We start from the raw sequence: 24,761 nt of genomic DNA, 5'->3' as shown, positions 1-24,761 counted from the left end.
CTTTAAAAGAAGCAAATTCATGGAAGATAAAAGCCCATTAATGGCTACAATCATAAGCCTGACCTAATGTGTACCACCAATTGAGTCACTATAGTTTGTAAGAGAGAGTTGAAGTGGTTTCAGCATAGCTTTTTCTTTTACAATCTTCCTGAGCTAATATTTACTTCACTGTTCAAACCTAACACTTGACAAATACTTACAAGAAGAGAATCTGAAATAACAATAATCTGTTTCGCCAAATTGCAATATATTTTTTGGTCCAAACATTTTTAACAATGTACTTTTTTCCTTAGATAGTTCTACAAAGATAAAATATTTCCAATATCGGAACTTCTGAGCAGCCGCTTCTTAACAAATATTCTGTTAGTATCTGGGTACCGAAGAAGGAATGTATAATTCCAACATTTCCCATTTTATGGTTCTTTCTCCACTGTCAACATATCTCAAGTCAGTATTAGGGCAGCAAAAATAGGATGCTTTCTATCAAATTAGCTGTCAGCTTTCCTTCCCAGAATCCTTTCTGTTTTATCTGTGACTAAACTTTGGGGAGATTTTCTGTATATGAATCACTAATACTCCCATCCAAATACTTCCTTTGTTATAATTCATCACTCTATTGAATTGTTTTTATAATATTTATTAATTTTATGGATATAATTATTCAACCATTTTTTTTTCTTGGTATAAATAGGAATGCCACAAATAAAATCTGAAGTAAAAAAAAAATCCCTAAATGTTGCCTTGACAGTGCTATTTAAAATAACCTCTCCAGTATTTGAAATGGGTACTAGTCTTTCCAGAATATGAAAAATTGGAAGAATTTTGAGAATTGATTTTGTTATAATTGATCTCTTTCATTATAATTTCATTTCATAATATCCAATTAACCAGTAGGAATCACCTGTAAAGAAAGTGAAGAGTTAATTTTTATAAAATATGATTTCCATTCTTTTACCAATTCAAACCTAATGTTAGGCAACATATTGTGTGAACATGTTAAAAAGTCTGTTTCCCTTCTCTCTTCCTTCCCTTGTACATATTATAGATATGGAAAAGGCAAAAGATTTACAGTCCCAATAAAATTACATTTGCATAATAGATGTAGTCCTTTCTTAAGGACAGCTTCCAACAAGCAGAGTCAACAGAGAAGCCAGCAATAAAATCGCAAGGCAGTCATGTCTTGTTTAATGATTGTGGATGATTTGCTTAACAACCACGGAGGAAGTAAGTCTGTTGTGGTCATGTGATATCTTACTTAATGACCATATTGCTTATGACAGAATTGCCGGACCCAATTGTGGTACTTAAGCAAGGACTACCTGTAGCAGACATTTGGAGGAGAAAGTCTTTATTTACAAAGATTTGGGGCAATTATTCAGCAAACGGTGGGCTGCAAACAAGAATACACTTAATTAAATTTGGCATGGTTTAGTTGCAACTAATTACTGACATGCTTACATTAATATCTCAGAAGAAATGGAAAGTGCTATTTTTCGTACTCAATGCTAAATACGACTGATGAGTAATGGCACTACAATAAATGTTGGTCCAGGTGCCTTCATATTCTTTTCTTGAGGCAACTAATCACTTTGCACTGCATATTCTAAAAAGAAGATATAGGAAAAGACACATACTGCCTGAATCACTTCTAAAATGATGAAAATCTTTAATGACAGTTGGCTCTAAAATATTCTGTATCATTTCTTGCCAGTTTTGATTCAGCTTTAGACTGTATGATTTATATTCCCTTATTGTTTGAAAAGTAGGATTATTCTGTTCTTAAGTTATTACAAACTTAATAACTCTCGCAGATACTTCAGAAAGGAGGATAAATGAAATTTCAATGAGAATTCTAATAAAAAAATGGGGAAATGTCTTAAGATCAGTTTCAATGTCATCTCAAAATGTACCAAGCTGAAATCCAAAGAGCCATGTGTAAAGAACATATTTAAATAAATAGTCATGCATTCATAATTACAGCAATATTATGTATTCTTGCTTGCGCTTGCAGGTGTAACACACCAGGAAACTCTGGTTTACTTTGAAATTATGCTCTTCTGTTAATTTGCATGTGCAGAGTCAAACACTTGATGTAAGTAAAATGCCAACTGCATACAATTCCCCCATCCTATAGCACTGTTTTATTTTTAACATAAGCCTAACATTAAACTTAAATCAGAATATTCTGAAGTCTGCATCTATGATTATTAGCTGTGTCATTTTCCGGCTGCTGTGCTGAACTGTCTTCCATCCAGCAGTGCAATTTATTGCAGATTTGCATCTGATGCTGGTGTGCAGGGCAAACCGTTGTAGGCATTGGTGCAGAAAGAATAGTTATTCCTTGGTGGAGGTTTGCCTACATGCAAATTTCTGTCATTTGCGTGCCTATTGAAGCGTACGACATCCATATGTGGCTCCATCAAAAGAGAATATACATAGCTCAGGACTGAACTATGGAGTGCTTAGTGTTCTCTGAGCTTAGTTGTTTGCAGATGTTTCATTACCTGACTAGATAACTTCATTAAGTAAAAATATTTATTTTATTTATTTATTCAGTAAGATTACTTGCCAATCCTCCCAGGTAAACCAGGCAGGAAACAGGATAAGCTAAATCTACTTTACTGTAAGGCTACATTGACAGAATCTTGAAAGCCTGAAAGTAAGATTCTTCTGCCATCAATTTTTAATAACCTGATCCTAAGTTTCTTTCTCTGTCTCTTAAGCCACTAGGGAGTTCCCCCACTCTTGGCTGATTATTCTCTAATCCAGGGGTCCCTAACTCATGGGCCATAGCCCACTACTGGGCCTTGAGCCCTTTGGAACCAGGCCACGGAAGTGGAGGGCGAACGCGTGTGTATGCATATGGATCCCCACTTGCTGAGCAGTGGGAAAGCACGGGCGTTCCATTTGCATGAGAGGTGGGCGTGTACGCCCACTTGTACAAATAGAATTGTTTGCATATTTGCTTGCCACTCACGCAAAACCATTCTCTCTATCCTGCGCCGCCCCCCCCCCCCAGCCAGTTCGCAAAGCTGGAAAGGTTGGAGAACTCTGCTCTAGGCAACATCTTTTTCTCTTATCCATCAAGATCATTCCTACATGCCAATATATTATCCAACTAAGTATCATCATTCATGAAAAACATGAATACCAGAGTCAGAGAGAATCATGGCAGCGTTAGAGTTAATATTACAAATATTACACTGAATATTAGGTAAAATATTATGCATACCTTCTAGCTATGTAATGGAATATTCAGAATCTTTGGCAATATGCATAATCCATGACATGGATGGAAAATGGGCCCTGACCAAAATTGGCCCTTGTTATATACTAAATTGCCAGTAGGACTAGTTTAACTACATCATGCTATCTATGTATTCTTTTAATTTAATTTTAAATTTCTTTAATTTCCAAAACAAATTGTCATCTAAGTAGTTAGTATAAGCAACAGTTCAATAATGTCCTGAATGAAATGGTAAAGAAAGAATATTTGTATAATATCCTGGGAAAAAATAAGTACAGGCAGACCTTGACTTATGTCTGTAATTGAACCCAGAATTATGATCATGAATTGTGTTGGTCATTAAGCAGGTCACCGTGTGAACATGCCTGATTTCTTGTGGCAGTTGTTAAATGATCCATGGTTGTTAAATGAACACCACAGTGTTTAAGCAAACCCGTTTAAGCCAATGGATGTTTTTTTGCCTGAAATGAAAGTAAAACTAGTTTCTGGCAAAAAAAAAATGTAAATTGTGGTTATGTAACCTCAAGACACTGTAAATGGCTGTAAAAGTGGGCCAATTGTCAAATGCCCAAAATACAATTACATCACTACATGTGTGTGTGTGTGTGTGGGGGGGGAGATTGACTGTCTTAATTTTGAAACTGGGTCATAAGTAACTCTGGGGAGGTCCATTGTAACTTTGTAAGTTAAGGACTTGTGCAGCACTATAACCTGCAGTTGCAATATTGTTGTTCAGAGGGACAACAGTGTTTTCCCATCTTTTTTTCTGACTACTGAGGTATACCAGGATTGGAAAATAATGTTTCTAGAATTCCAAGCTCCTATTTTTTCCAATTATTGGAACTACCAAAAATAGCTATATAAGATTATTCTCTATCATAAGCAATTATATCACGATCTTTGTTTCTGTCTTATTTTGGGAATGGAGAAATTCTGGAAATAGTTGTCAACTCACTGTATGTGAGTACTCAGAGTGAATGACTAAGCAGTGATGGAACAACTTTCTAGGAAGTTGAAAGTTTCAGGTTAAATAGAAGCAGCAGATTTAGGTAAATAGGTTAGAAGTAGCAGATTTACTGAACTGAAAGTTGAATAAAGAGATGTTTCAAGGATGCAGGAAAGCAAAAAGAAAAAAATATGTTCTCTCTCTTTTTTAATTTACTCCATGTATTGCAAATTTCCATGTTCTTTACAACTTGCAAAAACTAACAGCATTCTAGAAATTCAGTTTGGCTAATTCTTAATGCATGTGTCACACTCTGTAAAGTAGTGCGAAATGTGTGAATGTTTTCTAACACTATGAATAATTTTCTAAAACTGCAATCAACCAACCACACTCATTTGTGTGGGTCAGAAGTTAAGATTTCTGAATTTGAAAGGGATTATTTTGAAGTGAATAGTTATAGTGTTTGTGAGCACAAGCTACACATAAGATAGAAACCCTCTAGTTTCTCAAGCCAGTGCTTGAATTTAAAATAAGATGTTGAGGAAGTGAATCTGCACACAGATTTTAGATTTAGCTGGTGTCAAAAAAAGGTTACATCATTGGATTCTCACAGAATATATTTCCCAAATTAGGGGATCAGTCTTTCCTATTGGCATTTGTAAATATCACCAGATTCCAGCTACCCAAGGATTAAAAAAATATTTAAACAAGCTTAGATTAATAGAATAGAACAGAATTTTTATCGTGCAGAAAATACACAGCACATTTCTCACTCTGAACACACAGTGAAATCGTATACCATATATTCCGGCGTATAAGGTTACCCGGCATATAAGATGACCCCTGTCTTCGGCGCCAAGTTGCATGCCTAGAAAGTCATCTTATACGCCGGAAACTACCGTTATTTCCGGCGTATAAGACGACCCCAGACTTTGGTGCCGATTTTAACGCTTGAGAAAGTCGTTTTATACGCCAGAAAGTACGGTAGATATATACTAAACATTTTACACTGTTTAAATAATTTCTGGAGATTGTAGGCTTTTAGGCAATATTTTAAATTTTTACCTGAGTTATCAATACAATCTTATAGAGAAGACTATTTGTAGTTCAGGATTGAACTGTGGGGTCCTTGGTGCTCTCTGAGCTTGGTGGTTTTCTTGCAGACATTTTATTACCAAAGTAGGTAACATCATCAGTGCTGATGAGCGCTGATGAAGTTATTTAATTTGGTAATGAAGTATCTGCAAGAAACCCACCAAGCTCAGAGAGCACCAAGGATCCCAAAATACAATCTTATGCCTATCCAACCAGAGGTAAGACTTACTCACATATAAGATATCATAAATTGTTTTGAATAGCACTTATACCATCAGATCTTTACAAAAGAACATGATGACCAGAACTGATAAGGAAATGATAGGAGCCGATATACAAAACATCTGGAGGAAACCAGGTTGTTTAACTTTGGTATAAGTCTCAGTGAACCGAACAGACATAACTTAGAGCTGTAGTAAATATTTTTTTTCAAATAAATAAGAGCTATTTCAAAGGAATGCTTTTTCTTGCACACATATTCATTGCACCTGACTATAAATCATTTATTTCCTATCTATTAGCAATTACCTGTGACAAGTTCTCTTACTTCTGCATCAATTGATTTTCTTAGCAACCGTAAAAGTGCAGCTATTCCACCAACATTTTTCATTGCTATCTTATTTTCATCTGTAGATTTCCCAAATACCAGGTTCCGCAGGGCGCCACAAGCATTCTTCTGAACTTCAAGAACTCTGTGGTCCAACAGGTCAACCAAGTGCTTAATTCCACCTAATCTGCATACCTATAAAACACATTGAATAGAGGAGTCAGTGAATACGTGAAGTGAAATTCTGGAAAAATATATTTTTCTCACACAGGCTGCACATACCAAGCTTACTGTCTGCCTATTTAATATTTGGCATTTCTAGGGGATATACAGTATGTCTAATTTATTGAAATACAGTGCTGTGTATAGTGTGTGTATTAGCCATCCCCCCCCATTTTCAGCTAAAATAAATGTTCTGGAATTAAAACATAATTTGCAGATATTTTAATAAAACCCATTAATAGTAATTTTTATAAACATGCTTGGCTGTTATCTCAACAGTTTAGAGATGCACTTTTCTCAATCTTAAAATCTTTCATATGACTGTAAAAATAATATTCCCAATCCCTGGCCACACAAATATTTAGCTGCTCTGGTTGCAGATGATGGACGTTATCGTGTAACACCTCTGAAAGACAATAGGTTAAAGAAAGTTGTTAGGGAAAATTATTTTTTCAAACATCTTTATATTAATGAAGGTAACTTGAAGTTTATAGTTTGAAATATCCAGAAAATTGCCATTAATCCAAATCCCTATATAATATATATAGCATATGCATTATATAGTGCATCATTTTTATATGAAATATCCTGCTAGCGGTTTATAGATATATGATAATAAACATGACCTTTTCAAGTGCTCAAAGCAAAGGACATGAGTTTTGTTTTAAGATTGGAATAAAATGTAGAGTTTTATTCACAAAATTAGCTGCTTCAAATGTTTCCATTGTAGGTGTTTCAAGGGCTGTCTGAGTTTTGTGATTAGGATTCCCCTCCCCTCGAAGTTTTTCTAGTTCAGTCAGTAGAGTAGGATACACCAATCATGTACTCAGTACTATTGGTTTGGAGTTATTGTAATGGAGAGATGTAAGAATGGAGTGCTGAAAAGAAAGCAGCAAATAAGGATGCTGATAAAGATTGCTTGCAGCTACATTTCTGCCAGCCTTTCTGGTTACTGGGCTTTTTTTTTTTAAGTGTTACTATCAGCAAGTTAGAGTTAATACTTGTGTACATTGTATTTTGCTTTCATAGCCTCTGAAATCCTGCATGGCCTTTAACTCAGAAAAATTATTTAATAATTATTCACAAGTGCTTCTGTTGTTATTATGGATTGTCACACAGTCAGCCAGATGTTCAGACTGGATTTGGAATTTCTGTTTACCTATCGAGTCTTTTCCAAGGACCTGGGATAGGCAGATGTGGATGTTCGATGGTGTTACAGATATCATTGCAGGTTGTAAGCTGTTCTGAGTAAAGCCAACTTTTGCAATTGGCTGATGGTGAATTTGTTAATGCCAATGGTTTTCAAGTGGTGCTCCATTCATTTGGGATTATTATTATTATTAATAATAATATATTAATTATCAAAACCTAAAGATAGCTCTCATCTTGTCAGTGTTACAGATGTAACTAATTTGAAGGAACTTTGATCAAAATGTTATGAGAAGACAAGGTAATCTGTGCTACTTATCTACAGAGAAATTGGCCAAGGGGATTTTTAACTTAAAAAAAGAAAGAAAGAAAAAACATAGGAACAAAAATAATGTAGTATATTTTGTGTTGCCAAGATGGCTTGCTTATCTCCTACTGGAAAGCAAACATTGGAAATAATATAGTTCAAATTATGTCTGTTATTCATAGCGATGCTTCAGTCTCAACTGAGCTCAAGATTAATGAGTAAATCCCATCTCTGTATAAATAAACTTGCTATTTGAATCGCTAAGGATAAAATCTAAGAAAATATTCATGCTTTTGTCTTAGATTTGAAAATCTGCAAAAGTCTGCACTGGGGTTTTAAAATTCCCTTATAAATAGAGAAAGCATGAAAAACAAAACTAGAAACACCTGTCAATTTGTTTATTTTGAAACTGGCTTAACAAGATTATCTTTGTATATATACTTCCTTATATAAATACTGTATTGTGAACACAGGAGAGAAGTGTCCAGAGAGATGGATTTCTTTAATATTTAAGAGGTGGCAGCTAATACTGGAAAGCATACTTTCAAGTAATTCGAAGTTAAACACTATTCTTTGTAGTATTATTTTTCCTTCCATTTCATATATGCATAAATTTCACTAAAAACTTCATAAATATTCATATACTTGTTTTAAAGAGCCACACCGAGAAAATTGAGATTTTAAAAATCTCCATTAGCCTTATATGCAAATATTTAGAAATGTTCCACAAAAATCACCAGGGTTTGCGTCTAAGTGTATGAGCAAATTATAATGTTAATGAGGGAAATAGCTAATTGCACAATGTTTTTCTACTGACCATAATAAAGCTTAAAAGCATGACTATATTTCCATTACAAGGTTTCTCAGTTCATAGAGTTTACAGTGTCTAACCTGATGAGTATTTCAATATTAAGCCACATGTTCTAATAGTTATAGAATATTCTTCACTGACAGTTGATCAGTAAGACCTGTTCCATACCTCAGTTTTTACTTTATTATCTCCAAAGCATAGGTGCTGTAGATAGGCTGCTGCGTTGGCCTGAACTGATGGGAACTGGTGTTGAAGCATATGAATGACTTCTGGCAACTCTGGATCCCGCCATGCAAATTCTCTTCAGTAGATAAGAAAATTCAAAGGAAAGAATGAATGCACTGTTATTTTATGACATTTATTAGTTAGCCCCTAAGAGAGGTGACTTTGAGAATGTGTATTTAAATCCAACAATAGTTTGAATTTTTGGATATCGGTAACTAAATTTAGCTAAATTAAATCAGAGGTGAAAAACTAAAAATGAAATTCAAGGAATCACTTAAGGATTTATCTTTATTACTCTTGTGCTAATTGTCCGTAACTGATTAAAATATCATTTATACTTGCCTGGGATCTTTCTGGATGCTGTCTATAGAGGGAGATCGTGTTGTTCCATCATCAGCAGGGACTGCATGTTGCATCCTGTTATAATTCGATTCAGACATCCGATAATGAAGTGACCTATAGGGTTCTGCGTAGGTAACTGATGTGTTCAGCGCGTAATTATTTCTTTGGTATGTAAGAGTGCTACGCTGACTAGATGATCTTTGAAGATTTCCAACACCTGATATACCAAATAATTATGAGAATACTCCTCTGTACGGTTAAAACACATATAGTATACACAGATACCGGCATGTATTCTTCGTTGTTGTCTTTCTCTTAATTCCTTTTCAAGAATATTAAAAATATATTGAATGTTTCTCTCTCTATTGGTTTGTGAAAAATGTAGCTAAGCAGACTATAGCATTATAAAAAAACTCCCTGCATCAGACTAATGCAGTGATTCTCAACATCGGCAATATCAAGACTTGTGGGCTTCAAAACCTTCAGAATTCCCCTAGCCAACATGTTGGGAGGAGAGGAGGGATAAGTCCACACATTTTAAAGCTGCTGAGATTGAGAAACACTGGACTAACAGCTCCTAGATTCATCATTATTTTTTCTGCTGAAACAATCAAATGCTTATGGGCAGTCCAAGAGTAGACAATTAAGGGTAATAAACCTGTCCTATTACTGCTCACATAAAATATATTTGCAACCAAGCATTAGTCAACATTTAAGGTTTATTGCTAAATAAATATGAATGGTATTGTTTACACAGTGGAGGAGGGCTTATGTGAGAGACAAATTCCACAATGCCTTTCCTGATATTGCTTGTCATAGATCTCTACAATCTTCAGAAGGTTTTTATGGGATTCAAAGGAGAGGAATAGTTAATGTATTTCCTTCTATGAACTTCCTTAAGGTAACTTATTTTAGGATGGAGGGTACAGTCTTACTTAAAAAAATATTTTGAAGTTTAATTTCAGTACTGATTGACCTTTTAATTTCTTATTCTGTATCTTCAAAATGGATTAGTCATAAAAGTGATAAACAGAGAGAGCTAGATCCAAATTTAGCCCTTCTTTGAAGTTAATCAACTAAAATTAATGGAATATAAATTAGCCATGACAAAAACCGGATTTGGTCTGTAATAAATAATGCATTTGGTTAATGACTTGTTTAGAAGTAAAATAAATTTGGCCTACGATAATACTTTCCTACACTTTCCTCCCTGAAAATCTCAACATCTCCTCCGAATTTGCTTTGGATTTTTTTAAAAGCAAAATACTATTTTTTTCACTAAGCATTCACATTAAACAGGATTTAATCTTTACACTGTTTTATACTTTTTATCAAAATGTATGAACATTGTTGAAATTCTATATTAAATGAGAGTAAAGTAAAAAAGCCATAAAGCAAAAAAGTCTAATATAAATTCAATGTGCCTTAATAGAGCCATAAGGCTGTTAAGTAATTTTCAGAAGGTGACAATTTTGTTTCCTGGTGCTACGAAAGGCTGCAAAAGGCAATCTACAGTATTGCGATGCAGCTGGAAAAGGTATGGCCAAAACTTTTGTCTGGGATTTTTTTTTTTTTTGTCCTTTGGGGAGTTTTAAAAAAGATTAGGAAGTGTAACCCTGTGAAAAACAGGCTGAAATTCAGCCATTTTGCTGTCAATTCTAGCAGTGTAATGAAAGAGTGCTTAAAGAACCCAAAGGGCCTGGTGAGTGTGTGGGTATGAGCTCTCCATCTTTATAGTTAAAAAACAAGTAGCAGCTGCAGTTATATATACATAATTACACAGTCAACACTGTGAAATGAGTAGAATGTTGAACTAGAAGAGGATCAATTTCAACTCATTGGTTTGAACCTCACAGCAAATTATCTCTAAATCAGCTTACTTTATACTACGTTTCTGAAGGAAAGGTTGAATATGAATCTAACCACAACATAAGAATATAACGCTGGTGCAGAGGTTCTAGGACAGTGGTTCTCAACCTTTCTAATGTCGTGACCCCATAATATAGTTTCCCATGTTGTGGTGACCCCCAATCACTTATACATCACCGGGTGCCAGGGGCGTGGCCAAAGAAAAGGGGGAAAAATGGCAGACAGCCTTGTTTGGCGACCCCGTGAAATGGTCGTTCGACCCCAAATGGGGTCCCGACCCACAGGTTGAGAACCACTGTTCTAGGATAACAGAGAAGGGGCGTTGGTCTTACCTGAACGCCTTTTCTCAGTACGGAGATGGATAATCCACGGATGGGTTTTCTCTGTCTGCCTGCTCTTGAGACCAAGTAGCCAAAGCTTGACACGCCCCCACTTCCTGTGGAGTCCATTCTTAACGAGGGCGAATTGGCTGATGATTGACGAGGTATTGGCTCTCAGCTCCCTACTAGCGGCCTGCTGGCCTTGGGGTGGGTGTGGATTATCCATCTCCGTACTGAGAAAAGGCGTTCAGGTAAGACCAACGCCCCTTCTCCAGTACAGGAGATGGATAATCCACAGATGGGACGTACCAAAGCCTCACTGTCCCAAGGGGTGGGATACAGATAAGGCCGGTAGATTGATCTCTGAGACAACTTGCTGGAGGACCCTCCTGCCAAAGGAGGCGTCCGCCGATGCAAAGCGGTCTATCTTGTAGTGTCGTATAAACGGGGAAGGCGAGGACCATGTCGCGGCCCTGCAAACTTCCTCGATTGACGCCTGGGTAGCCCATGCCGCCGAAGTTGCAGCGCTTCGGATGGAATGGGCTGTGAGATGACTTGGGGGCGGCAGGGATGATACATTGTAAGCTTCTGCGATACAGCTTCGGATCCACCTTCCAATGGTGCCCGCGGAAACTTTCCGCCCCAAGGTGCCCGCTTGGAAGGACACAAACAGGGCCTCCGATTTGCGGAAGGGTTCTGTACGCTTTATATAACACCGCAAGGCTCTGCGGACGTCCAATGTATGCCACTGCCGCTCCCGGTCATGTGTTGGATTTGGACAGAAGTTTGGGAGAATTACTTCCTGTGTCCTGTGAAAGAGTGAATTCACCTTCGGTATGAAGGCAGGATCTAACCTAAGGACCACCCTGTCCTTGTGGAAAATGCATAGGTCGTTTCTGACTGACAGTGCGGCCAGTTCCGAAATTCGTCTGGCCGATGTGATGGCAATCAGGAACGCCACCTTTAGCGACAGGTGTCGCAAGGAAACGGTCACCAATGGTTCAAATGGTGACCGAGTGAGTGCGTGAAGGACTCGCGGTAGTTCCCAGGACGGGTACCTGTGAATTACTGGAGGTCTGGTGTTATAGGCGCCCTTGATAAAGGCGCGGATCCTGGGGTGGTGAGCTAAGGGAACCGAATCCGTGCAGGTGAGGAGGGTGGACAAGGCCGCCACTTGCCTGCGGATGGTCGCGGGGGCGAGGCCTCTGTCTAGTCCCTCCAAGAGGTAATCTACTATCTGAGGGATGTAGAGTTTGTGTAAGTCAAACTGCCGTTCCCTGCACCAAAGGCAAAAATTTTTCCAAGTGGAGTCATAAATGCGGTTTGTTGCCGGACGGCGTGAAGCTTGAATTATGGTAATGGCCCCGGGAGAGAATAGTTCCTGTGCCATTATCTGGCGCTCAAGTGCCAGGCGGTCAGTTGTAACCATTGGGGTTCCGGGTGACTGATGGTTCCCTGGTGTAGGGACACTTGATGAGGGGGAATGTTCCATGGGGGCGACTGAGACAGGTTCATCAGGTTGGCGAACCACGGTCTCTGTGGCCAATATGGTGCTACTAGGATCACTTCTGCCCGCTCCTGAATCAGCTTGCGGATGACCGCCGGTATGAGTGGTAGTGGGGGAAAGGCATAAAGCAGACCCTGAGGCCACTGAGTTCTCAGAGCGTCCGTCCCCTCTGCTCGTGGGTTGAGGTAACGAGAGTAAAATCTGGGGAGCTGGGCATTGTCTGATGATGCGAACAGATCGAGGATCGGGTACCCGAACTTGCGGGAGATGTCTAGGAACAAGTTCGGGTGTAGCCCCCCACTCCGAAGGGTCCACTGTGGTGCGGCTTAGGAAGTCCGCTTGCTGGTTGTTGACCCCCGATATGTGTTCCGCTTTTAGTGACTTCAGATTGGGCTCTACCCAGCTGAATAGGAGTCGTGACTCTGTCATCAGGGTTTTTGATCTGGTCCCCCCCTGCCGATTGATGTGCGCCTTGGCTGCTACGTTGTCTGTTAGGACTAGAACGTGGTGGCCTCTGATTCTGTCTTTGAATTGTTGCAAGGCTAGGTGGATAGCCCTGAGTTCTAGCCAGTTGATGTTGTTTCTCAGATCCGTGGCGGACCAACGTCCCTGTACAAACTGGGAGTCCAGATGGGCTCCCCAACCATACAGACTGGCGTCTGTAGTGATGGTAACTCTGACTGGTTCCTTGAAGGGTGACCCCTTGGTCACGGCCCGAGAGCACCACCAGCGTAGCGCCCTGCGGATTTGTGCCGTGACCCTGACTAGGTGGTTGGATGCGCTGGTGTTCTGCCGTTGGTAAGGGAGCAGAAACCACTGTAGTTCCCATAGGTGGAGCCTGGCCCAGGGTACAATGGCTATGGCCGATACCATCTTGCCCAATAATTGGGAAAGTGTTAGTATCGGAACTGAACGTTGCCTGTGAACCCAGCGAGCCAGTTCCCTGATGCCGGCCACCCGGTCTTGGGAGAGATAGACCATACAGTTGGTTGTGTCTATCATGGCCCCCAGATGCAGCAGCCTGGACGAGGGAACTGTCTGGCTCTTCTGAAAGTTTACTGAGAATCCGTGTAATTGGAGGACGCGAATGACGGTCCTTACGTCCGCCTGAGCTGTCTGTAGGGATGTTGCTTGGATTAGTATGTCGTCTAGGTAACATTGGACGCGTATTGGGATTTTTCTCAGTTTGGCGGCTACCGCTGCTAGTATCTTGGTAAATACCCTGGGTGCCAAAGATAGACCGAAGGGGAGAGTTCTGTATTGGAAGTGTTTTCCCCCGTAACAGAAATGTAGGAACCGGCGGTGGTTTGGGTGGATGGGGATGTGAAGGTAGGCTTCCGTGAGGTCTATCGATGCCAGGAGGTCTCCTTCTCTGATGCTTCCCAGGATGGACTGAAGGGATTGCATCTTGAATTTTTTGTATGTGATGTAGCGGTTGAGGTTTTTTAGGTCCAGGATTGCCCTCCATCCTCCTGAAGTCTTTGGAACCACGAAGAGGATGGAGTAAAATCCTCTGCCTCTGTATTCCGCTGGGACCGGTTCTATGGCTTGAATGTCCAACAGGTGTTGGATGGCCTCCTGCATGAGTTTGCATTTGGTGGGGTTCCTGGAGACCGAGCAGTTGATGAGTCGGTCTGGGGGTGTGACCAGGAACTCCAGGGACAGCCCGGACTGGATGGTTTGTAGTACCCAGTTGTCCGTGGAGGTCTGCTCCCACTGGTGGAAGAAGTGAGCTAGTCTTCCTCCAATGGGTAGGTCTATGTAGGAGTCATTTTGTCTTCCGGTACGGACGACCCGTTCCACGAAAGGGTCGTCTCGACTGGTTTTGTTGTCTGGGCTGGAACCCCGGTCTGTCGTAGGGGCGGCCGTACGGTTTGTTCTGCCTGGGAGTGAATGGCTTGGGTGCCTGACTGATAGGCGTGGTTGTCGGTTGGCGAAAGGACTGCCTACGAAAGTAAGGTGTGGTACGTTTGTCTGACCTTTTGTTCAAGTGTGCCATGACCTTCCGCTTGTCTTTGTTCTCTACAAGATAGGGGTCCAAGGCCTCCCCAAACAGACCGTTGCTTGAGTAAGGGGCGGTCGCTAGCCGCCACTTAGCCTTGGTGTCAGCTTGCCAGTGTTTTAGCCATAGCATTCTCCTGGCAATTATGTTGGATGCTATGGATCTGGATGAAAAAATGGCCGATTGGAACGTTGCGTCTGCAGCGTATTCCGTGGCTGCTACCATCTTAGCCAGGTCCTGGTGTGTTCGTATGTCCTCCATAGGAACTATGGTTTGTAGTTGTTGCAACCAGATGAGGGTGGCCCGGACAAAAAAGGAGGCCGAGGTGGCTGCTTTGATGGCCCATGCCGCTGTCTGGTGGGTTTTGCGAAAGGCTTGTTCCCACTTTTTGTCATCTGCCTTAAGGGCCTCCACTAGGTCCCCAGCCATGGCTGTCTGGGAGACCAAGGGGGTCCAGGCTTCATCTACTTTAGGAATTTCTAAGGCCTCATTGAGGTCTGTGGCAGTGCTGTATAATTTTTTGTCCGTACCACTCACTGATGGGAAGGAAGCGGGAGAGTCCCATGGCTTCTTGATCCCTTTCAGGAAAATGGCAGGGCAAGGTATATGGTGTTGCGTTGTCACCTTTTCTACGAATACGGGTCTGGATGTGGTGGCCGGTGTCGCTTGCGGCTGAGAAAACTGATCCGTCCCCATGTCCGCAATGGCTGTGGCCTTGCGTAGTATCGTGAGGAAGCGGTTGGGATTAAATAATCCCCCTGAGGGGGGCTCAGGGGGAAGTTCCTCATCCTCTGACATAGAGATCCCAGGTTGATCCTCCTCTTGTGGTGAAGAATAACCACTCATGGAGGACTGGGCCGGGGAGACGGGTTCCTGAATGCCTGAGGACTCTGAGGGGAGTTCCGAGTGTGGCATGGCTGAGATGGAGGGCCCCTGGTCGTGGTGGGCGGAGCGTTGTGCTAGGGCTCGGTCCACCACTTTGGTTAATAGGGCCTCTAGCCGTCCATCTGCCCAGATGTCCCCTATGTCATTATCTTTGGGTGTGGTGACCGCAGGTGGAGAGTTGGACTCAGTGGTTGTGCCTGCCGCCGTGGTTGTTTGTTGGGCTGATGTAGATGGCGGATCCAGTGGTTGCGGTGTTCCTGGAATGGACCACGCGCTCTGGGTTGATGTGGATGGACCCAATGGTAATTCCATCTCGGTGGCCGCTATTTGAACCAATTCCAATTGGGCCTGCCTCTGCGCTCTGGAGAACTCCTTCTCCAGGGCCTGGTGCCTACGGCTGGCTTGCTTTTCCGCCAACTTGGAGGGCCTCTTGAGCGAGTGTTTTGTCTTCGCTTTGCACTTGCCTGCCGCCTTCTGGTCAGAAGGTGTGTTGCAGCCGTAATTGGGAGATGGAGGGGTCGTGCTCATGGATTGAGGCAACGAGGGTCCCTCCATTCCGCTTGAGCAGTCCCAGAAAAACTGAGAAGACGCTCAGGCAGGCAAGTATTGGAAAGAACAAGTCCCCTGATCACCCGACCACAACAAAAATATTCTCTCTGGGCTAAGGTCACGGTAGCTGAGGGAGGTACCAAAGGCACGTTTGGAACCACTCTTTGGGTTCCGCCCGGAGGCCTTAGGTGACCAGGCAACGTGCACCAGTAGAAAAAGGAAAAGGGAGGCAAAAAATATCAGTGGCGACCTCAAAAGGGTCTGTAGGCCTGACTTAATACACAACAGGTATCAAATGGCGGTCACCTAGAGCAGAATTTATTCTTATTAATACTATTACTATTATACTAATAATAGGAACAACAACAATAATAAAATAATAATAATAATAACAACAACAACCATAATGGTGATGATGATAATATTGTGTGTTCTGCCTTTAGGCCTGTTGGCCCTGCAGTCGCTTAATTTTTAGCTTTAAAAAAAAATTTTTTTTAATTATTATTATTATTATTTTTAAAATTTATGTATCTATTTTTATTATTATTATATTTTGTCATCGGGGGTGGAGCGCTGGTTGTGTGCTCCTATTCCGCCTCTATCAGTGATTCCAGATATGATGTAGAGCTTCCTTAAGCTCGGTTTGCCTTTCTCTGGCAAGAGATGGCAGCCGCAGCTCGTTTCTCCCTGAAAACGGGCTTTGCGGATCCCAGAGGGTTCTCTAGCCTCCGTTTCTTGGTTGGGGTTTACTCCCTTCCTGTGCTTCGGCTTTTTAAAAAGGAGGGTGGCCGCGGCTCGTTTCCCTCTGAAAATAAGCTCCGCAGCCTCCCAGAAGCTGCTTGTGCCCGGGGATTTAAATTTGGCGCGCTGGTGACGTTTTAAGGGAATCCCAGTCAGGGATTGCCTTTGTTGTCTGAAAACGGCAACTAAAATGGCGCCCGCGGTTGCCCTGGGCTGCTAGGGAATCTCCGATGATCCGAATTCAAGTTTGAATCCGGACCTGGAGATTGTTATTTTTTCCCCCAATTTGAGGAAAAAATCCCTTGGAAGGTTGGGGAGAAAAGCTCAGCAAGTGGTCTCTGCTGATGCCTTCCCCCCCCCTTTTCCACCTCCAGAGCCCTGGGGCTGACTGGGATCCGTGGGGAGTTCCCCCCCCCACACCCCCTTTTTCAATTTTAATATAGGATCAGGGATGATCCCAAGGAAAACTTAGTGGTTGGGGAAAAGGTTCAGCAAGTAGTCTCTGCTGATGCCTTCTTCCCCCCCTTTTCACCCCCCAGAACCCTGGGGCTGGCTGATATCTGTGGGGAAATTTCCCTCCCCACCAATCCCCTTTTTAATTTTAGGTTTGAGATCAGGACTGATCCCCAGAAAATTTTGTGGTTAAATTCCTATAGGTGGCAATTTTTTTGGAAGGGGAAGCCAATTATCAAGGGATAATCAATCAATGGATTTCTTGTCTAACCTGATAAGCTGAGAGCCACGCCAAAACGAGTCTTCTTCGAGCAGAGACCAAGTTAAGAATGGACTCCACAGGAAGTGGGGGCGTGTCAAGCTTTGGCTACTTGGTCTCAAGAGCAGGCAGACAGAGAAAACCCATCCGTGGATTATCCATCTCCTGTACTGTACTCGACCCACAGGTTGAGAACCACTGTTCTAGGATAACAGAGAAATATCTGTTTCAAACTTACCTGAGCCAGTTCGATACAATGCCGTTTGAGATCCTTGGGGTACATCACCTGTTCCATGGCTTGGACTGTGGTACACTGGACTATAATAAGGTCTACCTTCATAAATGGGACTGATATGTAAATCAGGAGATACAGTAGAACGTAACTCCTGTCCAAGTTGACTATGTTGACTAGCATATGAACTCCTTAAACCTAGGAAAAGAAACAGAAAAAAGCAATAAATGGGGTATGATGATTACCATGAGTAATCTATTTTATTTCCTCCAGGTTTTTGTCAGTAGTACTGAAAAAAAAAAAAAAAAAAACCACAAGAAAAATTCACTGCCCCAAAAGAGGAGACATTGAAGTAACCAGGAAGTAATTTAAGCTAAATAAATTCATATCCAGACTTATACTTTTTGAATGAATTGGCATCCTGTTATTTATTGCCCTTTATTGTTTCTAAAAATTTTACTACTTACTAACCCACTTCTTTTTGAATGGACGACCCAATTTTCTTAATCAGTTCTTCCACATGATTTAGGAACTTATTTTTCTCTTTTGGTTTTCTTGTTTTAATTTTGATTTAAAGTGAAAAGTTCAGATTCTCTCCTGGTACTTTCTCTTATTTATAACCCTTATCATTTTTGTGCTTGCTTAATCTTCATCCACTCCTCAATTCTACTGTTATCCAGATCTGTGTTCATTGTTCAAGATGACAGGGAAATAAAATATGTGAAAATTGATGTACTGTAGTGGTATTATAGTTAATAATATTCCATTTATCTGGAATATTGCCTTAGGTTTGGAAAGCAATCCTTTTCTTAAATGATCATTCCAGCATAAATCAAAAGTTGTTCCGCAGCCATATATGATGCAGTACAAATAAACTGCCCAAACTAAGAAGTGCATCACATTAACTTCATTTCCAATTGTGTGATTGATAGACATATGCTTTTTGATCCTTTAAACCAGTGACACTTTCTTCACATTCTGACTATGTCATCTTCACTGTTCCATGAAAAATGTGTCCTTACAGCTGCAACTTTTCTTCTGAAATGTTTGCCAGCAATATTTAACATTTAGGCAGTATAAGAGCCAGAACACCTTGGATTTTGGAGGACATAGCTAGTGCTTCTGTTATAGAAAAATAAGGCTTTCTTCACACCTCAGAAGTCTCCTGACCTTTCTCACCCTTCTAGTTTTGGTCTGGCTGCCTGGCCAGCTTGTTGACATATAATACTACCCAATGTAGTGGGTGGTAGATTGACTGAATAGATTGACTGAAATAAGAATAAAGTCAGTGAGAATTTGGAAACATATAGATGTACACTTGGCACATAATCAATCATTCCCAACAAATTGTAAGCTATCATTTATTATTTTTTCCTAAATCCATGTGAAATTGTACAATTGAGACTGTTAAACAGTTAAATTTATAGTGCATATGAGAGGCTGTGTTTATTTTACATCTGACAACACAATTCCATTCTTCAAACAGGTGAAAAATCAGTCTTGCAATGTAAATATTTATTTATTTATTTATCAATCCTATTTCTACACACATTCTTTCCCATCTCAGCTAAGTTACACTAGAAGGTTTATAAATATGTTATTTAGCTCCAAGAACATATAGTTCTTAGATGCTTTAGAAGATACCTGAAGATAATTTATGTCACTAAAGCCATTGTGAGTGGCTGTTAAAGAGTTCTGAAATAAAATGTCATCAATATTAAGATGACAGGCAAGATTTTTTCCTACTATCCAAATGAAATAGCAAATGCTGTAAGGATATTTTTGGAAGTCTAAATGAGACTGATAAATTTAAAATGAAATAGATAAAGCAGAGGTACTGAAAAAGGGAGAATGATCACAGAGGTTATTGTGCTTACTCTTAAAAATCAGATTGGTTTCTTGAGGTACAAGTAACCAACCAACCAATAAGAGGTACTGTCTGTTGGATGTTGAGTAGCTTCTGGGAAAATCAGAGATTTTCCAAAGTCAGTTAATAAGTGCTTTCTATTAGAGAGGTTCCCCTTTATGGATTACTGCCTTGTCGTGGCGAAGGGGCTTGCGTAACTCAATGAAGCTATAAGCTATGCCGTGCAGGGCCACCCAAGATGGACAGGTTATAGCAGAGAGTTCTGACAAAATGTGATCCACTGGAGAAGGAAATGGCAAACCACTCCAGTATCTTTGCCATGAAAACCCCATGGACAGTACTAAAAGGCAAAAAGATATGACGCTGGAAGATGAGCCCCTCAGGTCGGAAGGTGTCCAATATGCTACTGGGGAAGAGCAGAGGGCTAGTACTAGTAGCGCCAGAAAGAATGAAGCGACTGGGCCAAAGCCGAAAGGACGCTCAGCTGTGGATATATCTGGTGGTGAAAGGAAAGTCCGATGCTGTAAAGATTTTTTCTCCATAGGAACCTGGAATGTAAGATCCATGAATCAAGGCAAGCTAGATGTAGTCAAAAAAGAGATGACAAGACTGAACATCGACATCTTAGGAATCAGCGAACTAAAATGGACAGGAATGGGTGAATTTAACTCAGATGACCATCAGGTATACTACTGTGGGCAAGAATCCCTCAGAAGAAATGGTGTAGCCTTCATAGTCAATAAAAGAATAGGAAAAGCAATACTGGGATACAATCCCCAAAATGACAGAATGATCTCAATTCGAATCCAAGGCAAACCATTCAATATCACAATAGTCCAAATCTATGCCCCAACCACTGGTGCTGAAGAGGATGAAATTGACCAGTTTCTATGAAGCCCTACAGCACCTTATAGAATTAACACCAAAAAATGATGTCCTTATCATCATGGGGGATTGGAATGCTAAGGTAGGAAGCCAAAAGATAACCGGAATAACAGGCAAGTTTGGCCTTGGAGTACAAAATGAAGCAGGGCACAGGCTAATAGAATTTTGTCAAGAGAATACGATGGTCATAACAAACACTCTTTTCCAACAACCCAAGAGACGGCTCTACACATGGACATCACCAGACGGTCAACATAGAAATCAGATTGACTATGTGCTCTGCAGCCAAAGATGGAGAAGCTCTATACAGTCAGTAAAAACAAGACCAGGAGCTGACTGTGGCTCAGATCATGAGCTTCTCGTTGCAAAATTTAGGCTTAAATTGAAAAAAGTAGGGAAAAGCACTAGGCCACTCAGGTATGAACTAAATCATATTCCTGATGAATATACAGTAGAGGTGACAAATAGATTTAAGGAATTAGATCTGATAGACAGAGTGCCTGAAGAACTATGGATGGAAGTTCGCAACATTGTACAAGAGGTAGCAACTAAAACCATCCCAAAGAAAAAGAAATGCAAGAAAGCAAAATGGCTGTCTGAGGAAGCTTTGCAAATAGCTGAGGAAAGAAGGGAAGCGAAAGGCAAGGAGAAAGAGAAAGATACACCCAATTGAATGCAGAATTCCAGAGAGTAGCTAGAAGAGATAAGAATGCCTTCTTAAATGAACAGTGCAAAGAAATAGAAGAAAACAACAGAATAGGGAGGACCAGAGATCTCTTCAAGAAAATTGGAGATATGAAGGGAACGTTTCATGCAAAGATGGGCATGATAAAGGACCAAAATGGCAGAGACCTAACAGAGGCAGAAGAGATTAAGAAGAGATGGCAAAACTACACAGAAGAACTATACAAGAATGAGCTTAACATCCCAGATAACCACAATGAGATGGTCACTGACCTCGAACCAGACATCCTAGAATGTGAAGTGAAATGGGCCTTAGAAAATCTGAGCAACAACAAAGCTAGTGGAGGTGACAGTATTCCAGCTGAGCTATTCAAAATCTTAAAAGACGATGCAGTAAAAGTGCTACACTCAATTTGCCAGCAAATTTGGAAAACTCAACAGTGGCCACAGGATTGGAAAAGGTCAGTTTACATTCCAATTCCAAAGAAAGGCAATGCCAAAGAATGTTCAAACTATCGCACCATTGCACTCATTTCACATGCTAGTAAAGTTATGCTTAAAATCCTACAAGCTAGACTCCAGCAGTATGTGGATCGAGAACTACCAGAAGTACAGGCAGGATTTCGAAGAGGCAGAGGAACTAGAGATCAAATTGCCAACATACGCTGGATCATGGAGAAAGCTAGGGAGTTCCAGAAAAACATCTACTTCTGCTTCATTGACTATGCAAAAGCCTTTGATTGTGTGGATCACAACAAATTGTGGCAAGTTCTTAAAGAGATGGGAGTACCAGACCATCTCATTTGTCTCTTGAGAAACCTATATGCGGGTCAAGAAGCAACAGTGAGAACCGGACACGGAACCACTGATTGGTTCAAAATTGGAAAAGGAGTCCGGCAAGGCTGTATACTGTCGCCCTGCCTATTTAACTTATATGCAGAGCACATCATGAGAAAGGCAGGGCTAGATGAATCAAAAGTTGGAATTAAGATTGCCGGGAGAAATATCAACAACCTAAGATATGCAGATGATACCACTCTAATGGCAGAAAGTGAAGAGGAACTAAAGAGCCTCTTGATGCGGGTGAAGAAGGAGAGTGCAAAAGTTGGCTTGAAACTCAACATTAAGAAAACCAAAATCATGGCATCCGGCCCTCTCAATTCCTGGCAAATAGATGGGGAAGAAATGGAGGTAGTGACAGATTTTATTTTTCTGGGCTCCAAGATCACCTCAGATGGGGACTGCAGCCAAGAAATTAAAAGACGCTTGCTCCTGGGGAGGAAAGCTATGGCAAATCTAGACAGCATTCTAAAAAGCAGAGACATCACCCTGCCAACAAAAGTGCGTATAGTCCAGGCCATGGTTTTCCCAGTTGCAATGTATGGCTGTGAAAGTTGGACCATAAGAAAGGCTGAGCGCAAAAGAATTGAGGCCTTTGAATTATGGTGCTGGAGAAGACTCCTGCGAGTCCCTTGGACTGCAAGGCGTTCAAACCGGTCAGTCCTAGAAGAGATCAACCCCGACTGCTCTTTAGAAGGCCAGATCCTGAAGTTGAAACTCAAATACTTTGGCCACCTAATGAGAAGGAAGGACTCACTGGAGAAGGCCTAATGCTGGGAAAGATTGAGGGCAATAGAAGAAGGGGACGACAGAGAATGAGATGGCTGGATGGAGTCACTGAAGCAGTAGGTGTGAACTTAAATGGACTCCAGAAGATGGTAGAGGACAAGAAGACCTGGAGGAACGTTGTCCATGGGGTCGCGATGGGTCGGACACGACTTCGCAATTAACAACAACAAATTAGAGAGGTTAATGACTGCAATATATAGTAAACTGGGCTAGCTTTGCTCTGTAGAAATAATTTAAATTATTTCTATTCTGATAATCAGGGTTGTTGACTACTATCTTGGAAAGCTCTCAAAGGAGAAAATCATGGAAGGCAGGCCCTTTGAGGTTTATTATTAATTCGAACATTTAATACTACTTTTATGCTGGAGCAGCATGCCTCCAATTACCAGCAAGAGAGCATCATGACTCCATCTGCTTGTGAGCACACTGGAAGCATGTGGTTGACCTTTGGAAGAAATAAAATGCTGGACTAAGATGGGCTTTGGTCTGATCTATTAAGGTCATTCTTCTGTTCTTATAACAGATTTGTGCAATTAGGCTACTATGGGCTACTATGGGATTGCTCCATTAGAAAATGTAATTGATTACGATACCAACATATTTGTTTATGGAATACCACTATTTATTACATACTACCCTTTGAGCATCTTTTCAGTTAAATTAGCATCTAAAAAACAACAGCCACTTCCAGAGAGGAAACATCCTTAACCAATACTGTATAGACAATAGTGTTAATTCTACATAAAAGGAAATCCTATTACAATATAAGGTAAGCATTTTTATATTTTGAAATATGTATTTGCTGGCTATGTTTTTTTTTTTTTTTATTGAAAGTTTTATAAATTTTACAAAAAAGGAAAAATAATACAAAACAAGAGGCAACATATACAGAAAAATAAAACTAAACAATACATATATTAAATAAAAAAAAAAAACCCCATCCCCCAGCCCTCCCAAAAAAAAAACAAAAAACCCTCCCTTCCCCCCCCCCGAGCTTCCCAGAGCAGAATATAGGCTTAAAAAATAAAAATAAAAATTAAATTAAAAACTTTATATTTATATATATAAAAAAATTATCTATAATATATATGAAAATAAAACTTATGAAAAAACTATATAATATTTTTGTATACCCAATCTAAATTGTATAAATTTTATCCATTTATCCCCAACAGCAAAAAACTTCTCTTGCGTTTGTTGCTTTAAGAAAGCCGAAATCTTTGCCATTTCTGCCAGATAAGCTACTTTAAGAAACCATTCCTGCAATGTAGGCAAAGATTCCTTCTTCCAGTATTGTCCTACTAACAGCCTAACGGCTGTGATCAAGTTTAACATCAATACAACCTCCTTTGTATCACAATCTGTAACAATACCTAACAAAAATAATTGCGGAGTAAATTTTACCCTCCTTCTAAAAATTCTCTGGATATTCCACCATATTTTAATCCAAAATGCTTTTATCTCTCGGCATGACCACCAAATATGATAATAAGAAGCCTCCTTATAACCACATCTCCAACATTTGGGTTGCACGTCAGGATACATATAAGACATTTTTTGTGGATAAAGGTGCCATCTATAAAACATTTTATAAAAATTCTCCCTTAAGTTCTGTGCTTGAGTAAATTTGACATTTCTCACCCAAATAGTTTCCCAGGTGTCCAATGAAACTGGCTCACCAAAATTCTGTGCCCATCTAATCATACAATCTTTAATTAGTTCCGTTTCTGAGTCCAATTCGACTAAAACCCCATAAATTCTCTTAATGTGGGTTTGTCTTTGATCCTTCAGTTGCTTAATAAGGTTTTCATCTTCTCTAAGAAAACCCACCTTACAATCCATCTTCCATCTATCTAATAATTGCCTATATTGGACCCAAGAATAAGTAAAATTTTCTTGTGCTAACTCTTCCCGTGATTTTAATTGCCAGTTTTGTCCATCCCATTTAAGTAACTGTCTATAAGACACCATATCCATTTTAACCCCTC

The 24,761-nt window shown here is 40.4% G+C and overlaps 1 protein-coding gene across 2 annotated transcripts in view; it reads right to left on the bottom strand.

Annotated features, from left to right (window-relative positions):
• The window catches only part of PKP4 (plakophilin 4), a 67,098-nt gene that overhangs the window by 28,944 nt on the left and 13,393 nt on the right, over positions 1-24,761 (bottom strand). For both annotated transcript variants that reach the window (XM_039328376.1, XM_039328377.1), the window contains exons 4-7: positions 17,715-17,906; positions 8,892-9,108; positions 8,493-8,625; positions 5,817-6,030 (exon numbers count right to left, since the gene is read on the bottom strand). In XM_039328376.1, coding sequence (XP_039184310.1) covers positions 5,817-6,030; positions 8,493-8,625; positions 8,892-9,108; positions 17,715-17,906 — 756 coding nt within the window. The remainder of the gene's footprint in view (positions 1-5,816; positions 6,031-8,492; positions 8,626-8,891; positions 9,109-17,714; positions 17,907-24,761) is intronic.

Source organism: Crotalus tigris, unplaced genomic scaffold (genome assembly GCF_016545835.1).
Source record: "Crotalus tigris isolate CLP2741 ecotype Arizona unplaced genomic scaffold, ASM1654583v1 scf7180000024376.1991246, whole genome shotgun sequence".
NCBI lineage: Eukaryota > Metazoa > Chordata > Lepidosauria > Squamata > Viperidae > Crotalus > Crotalus tigris.
Note: the sequence above shows the minus strand (reverse complement) of the source record. Positions and strands in the feature narration are given on the sequence as shown.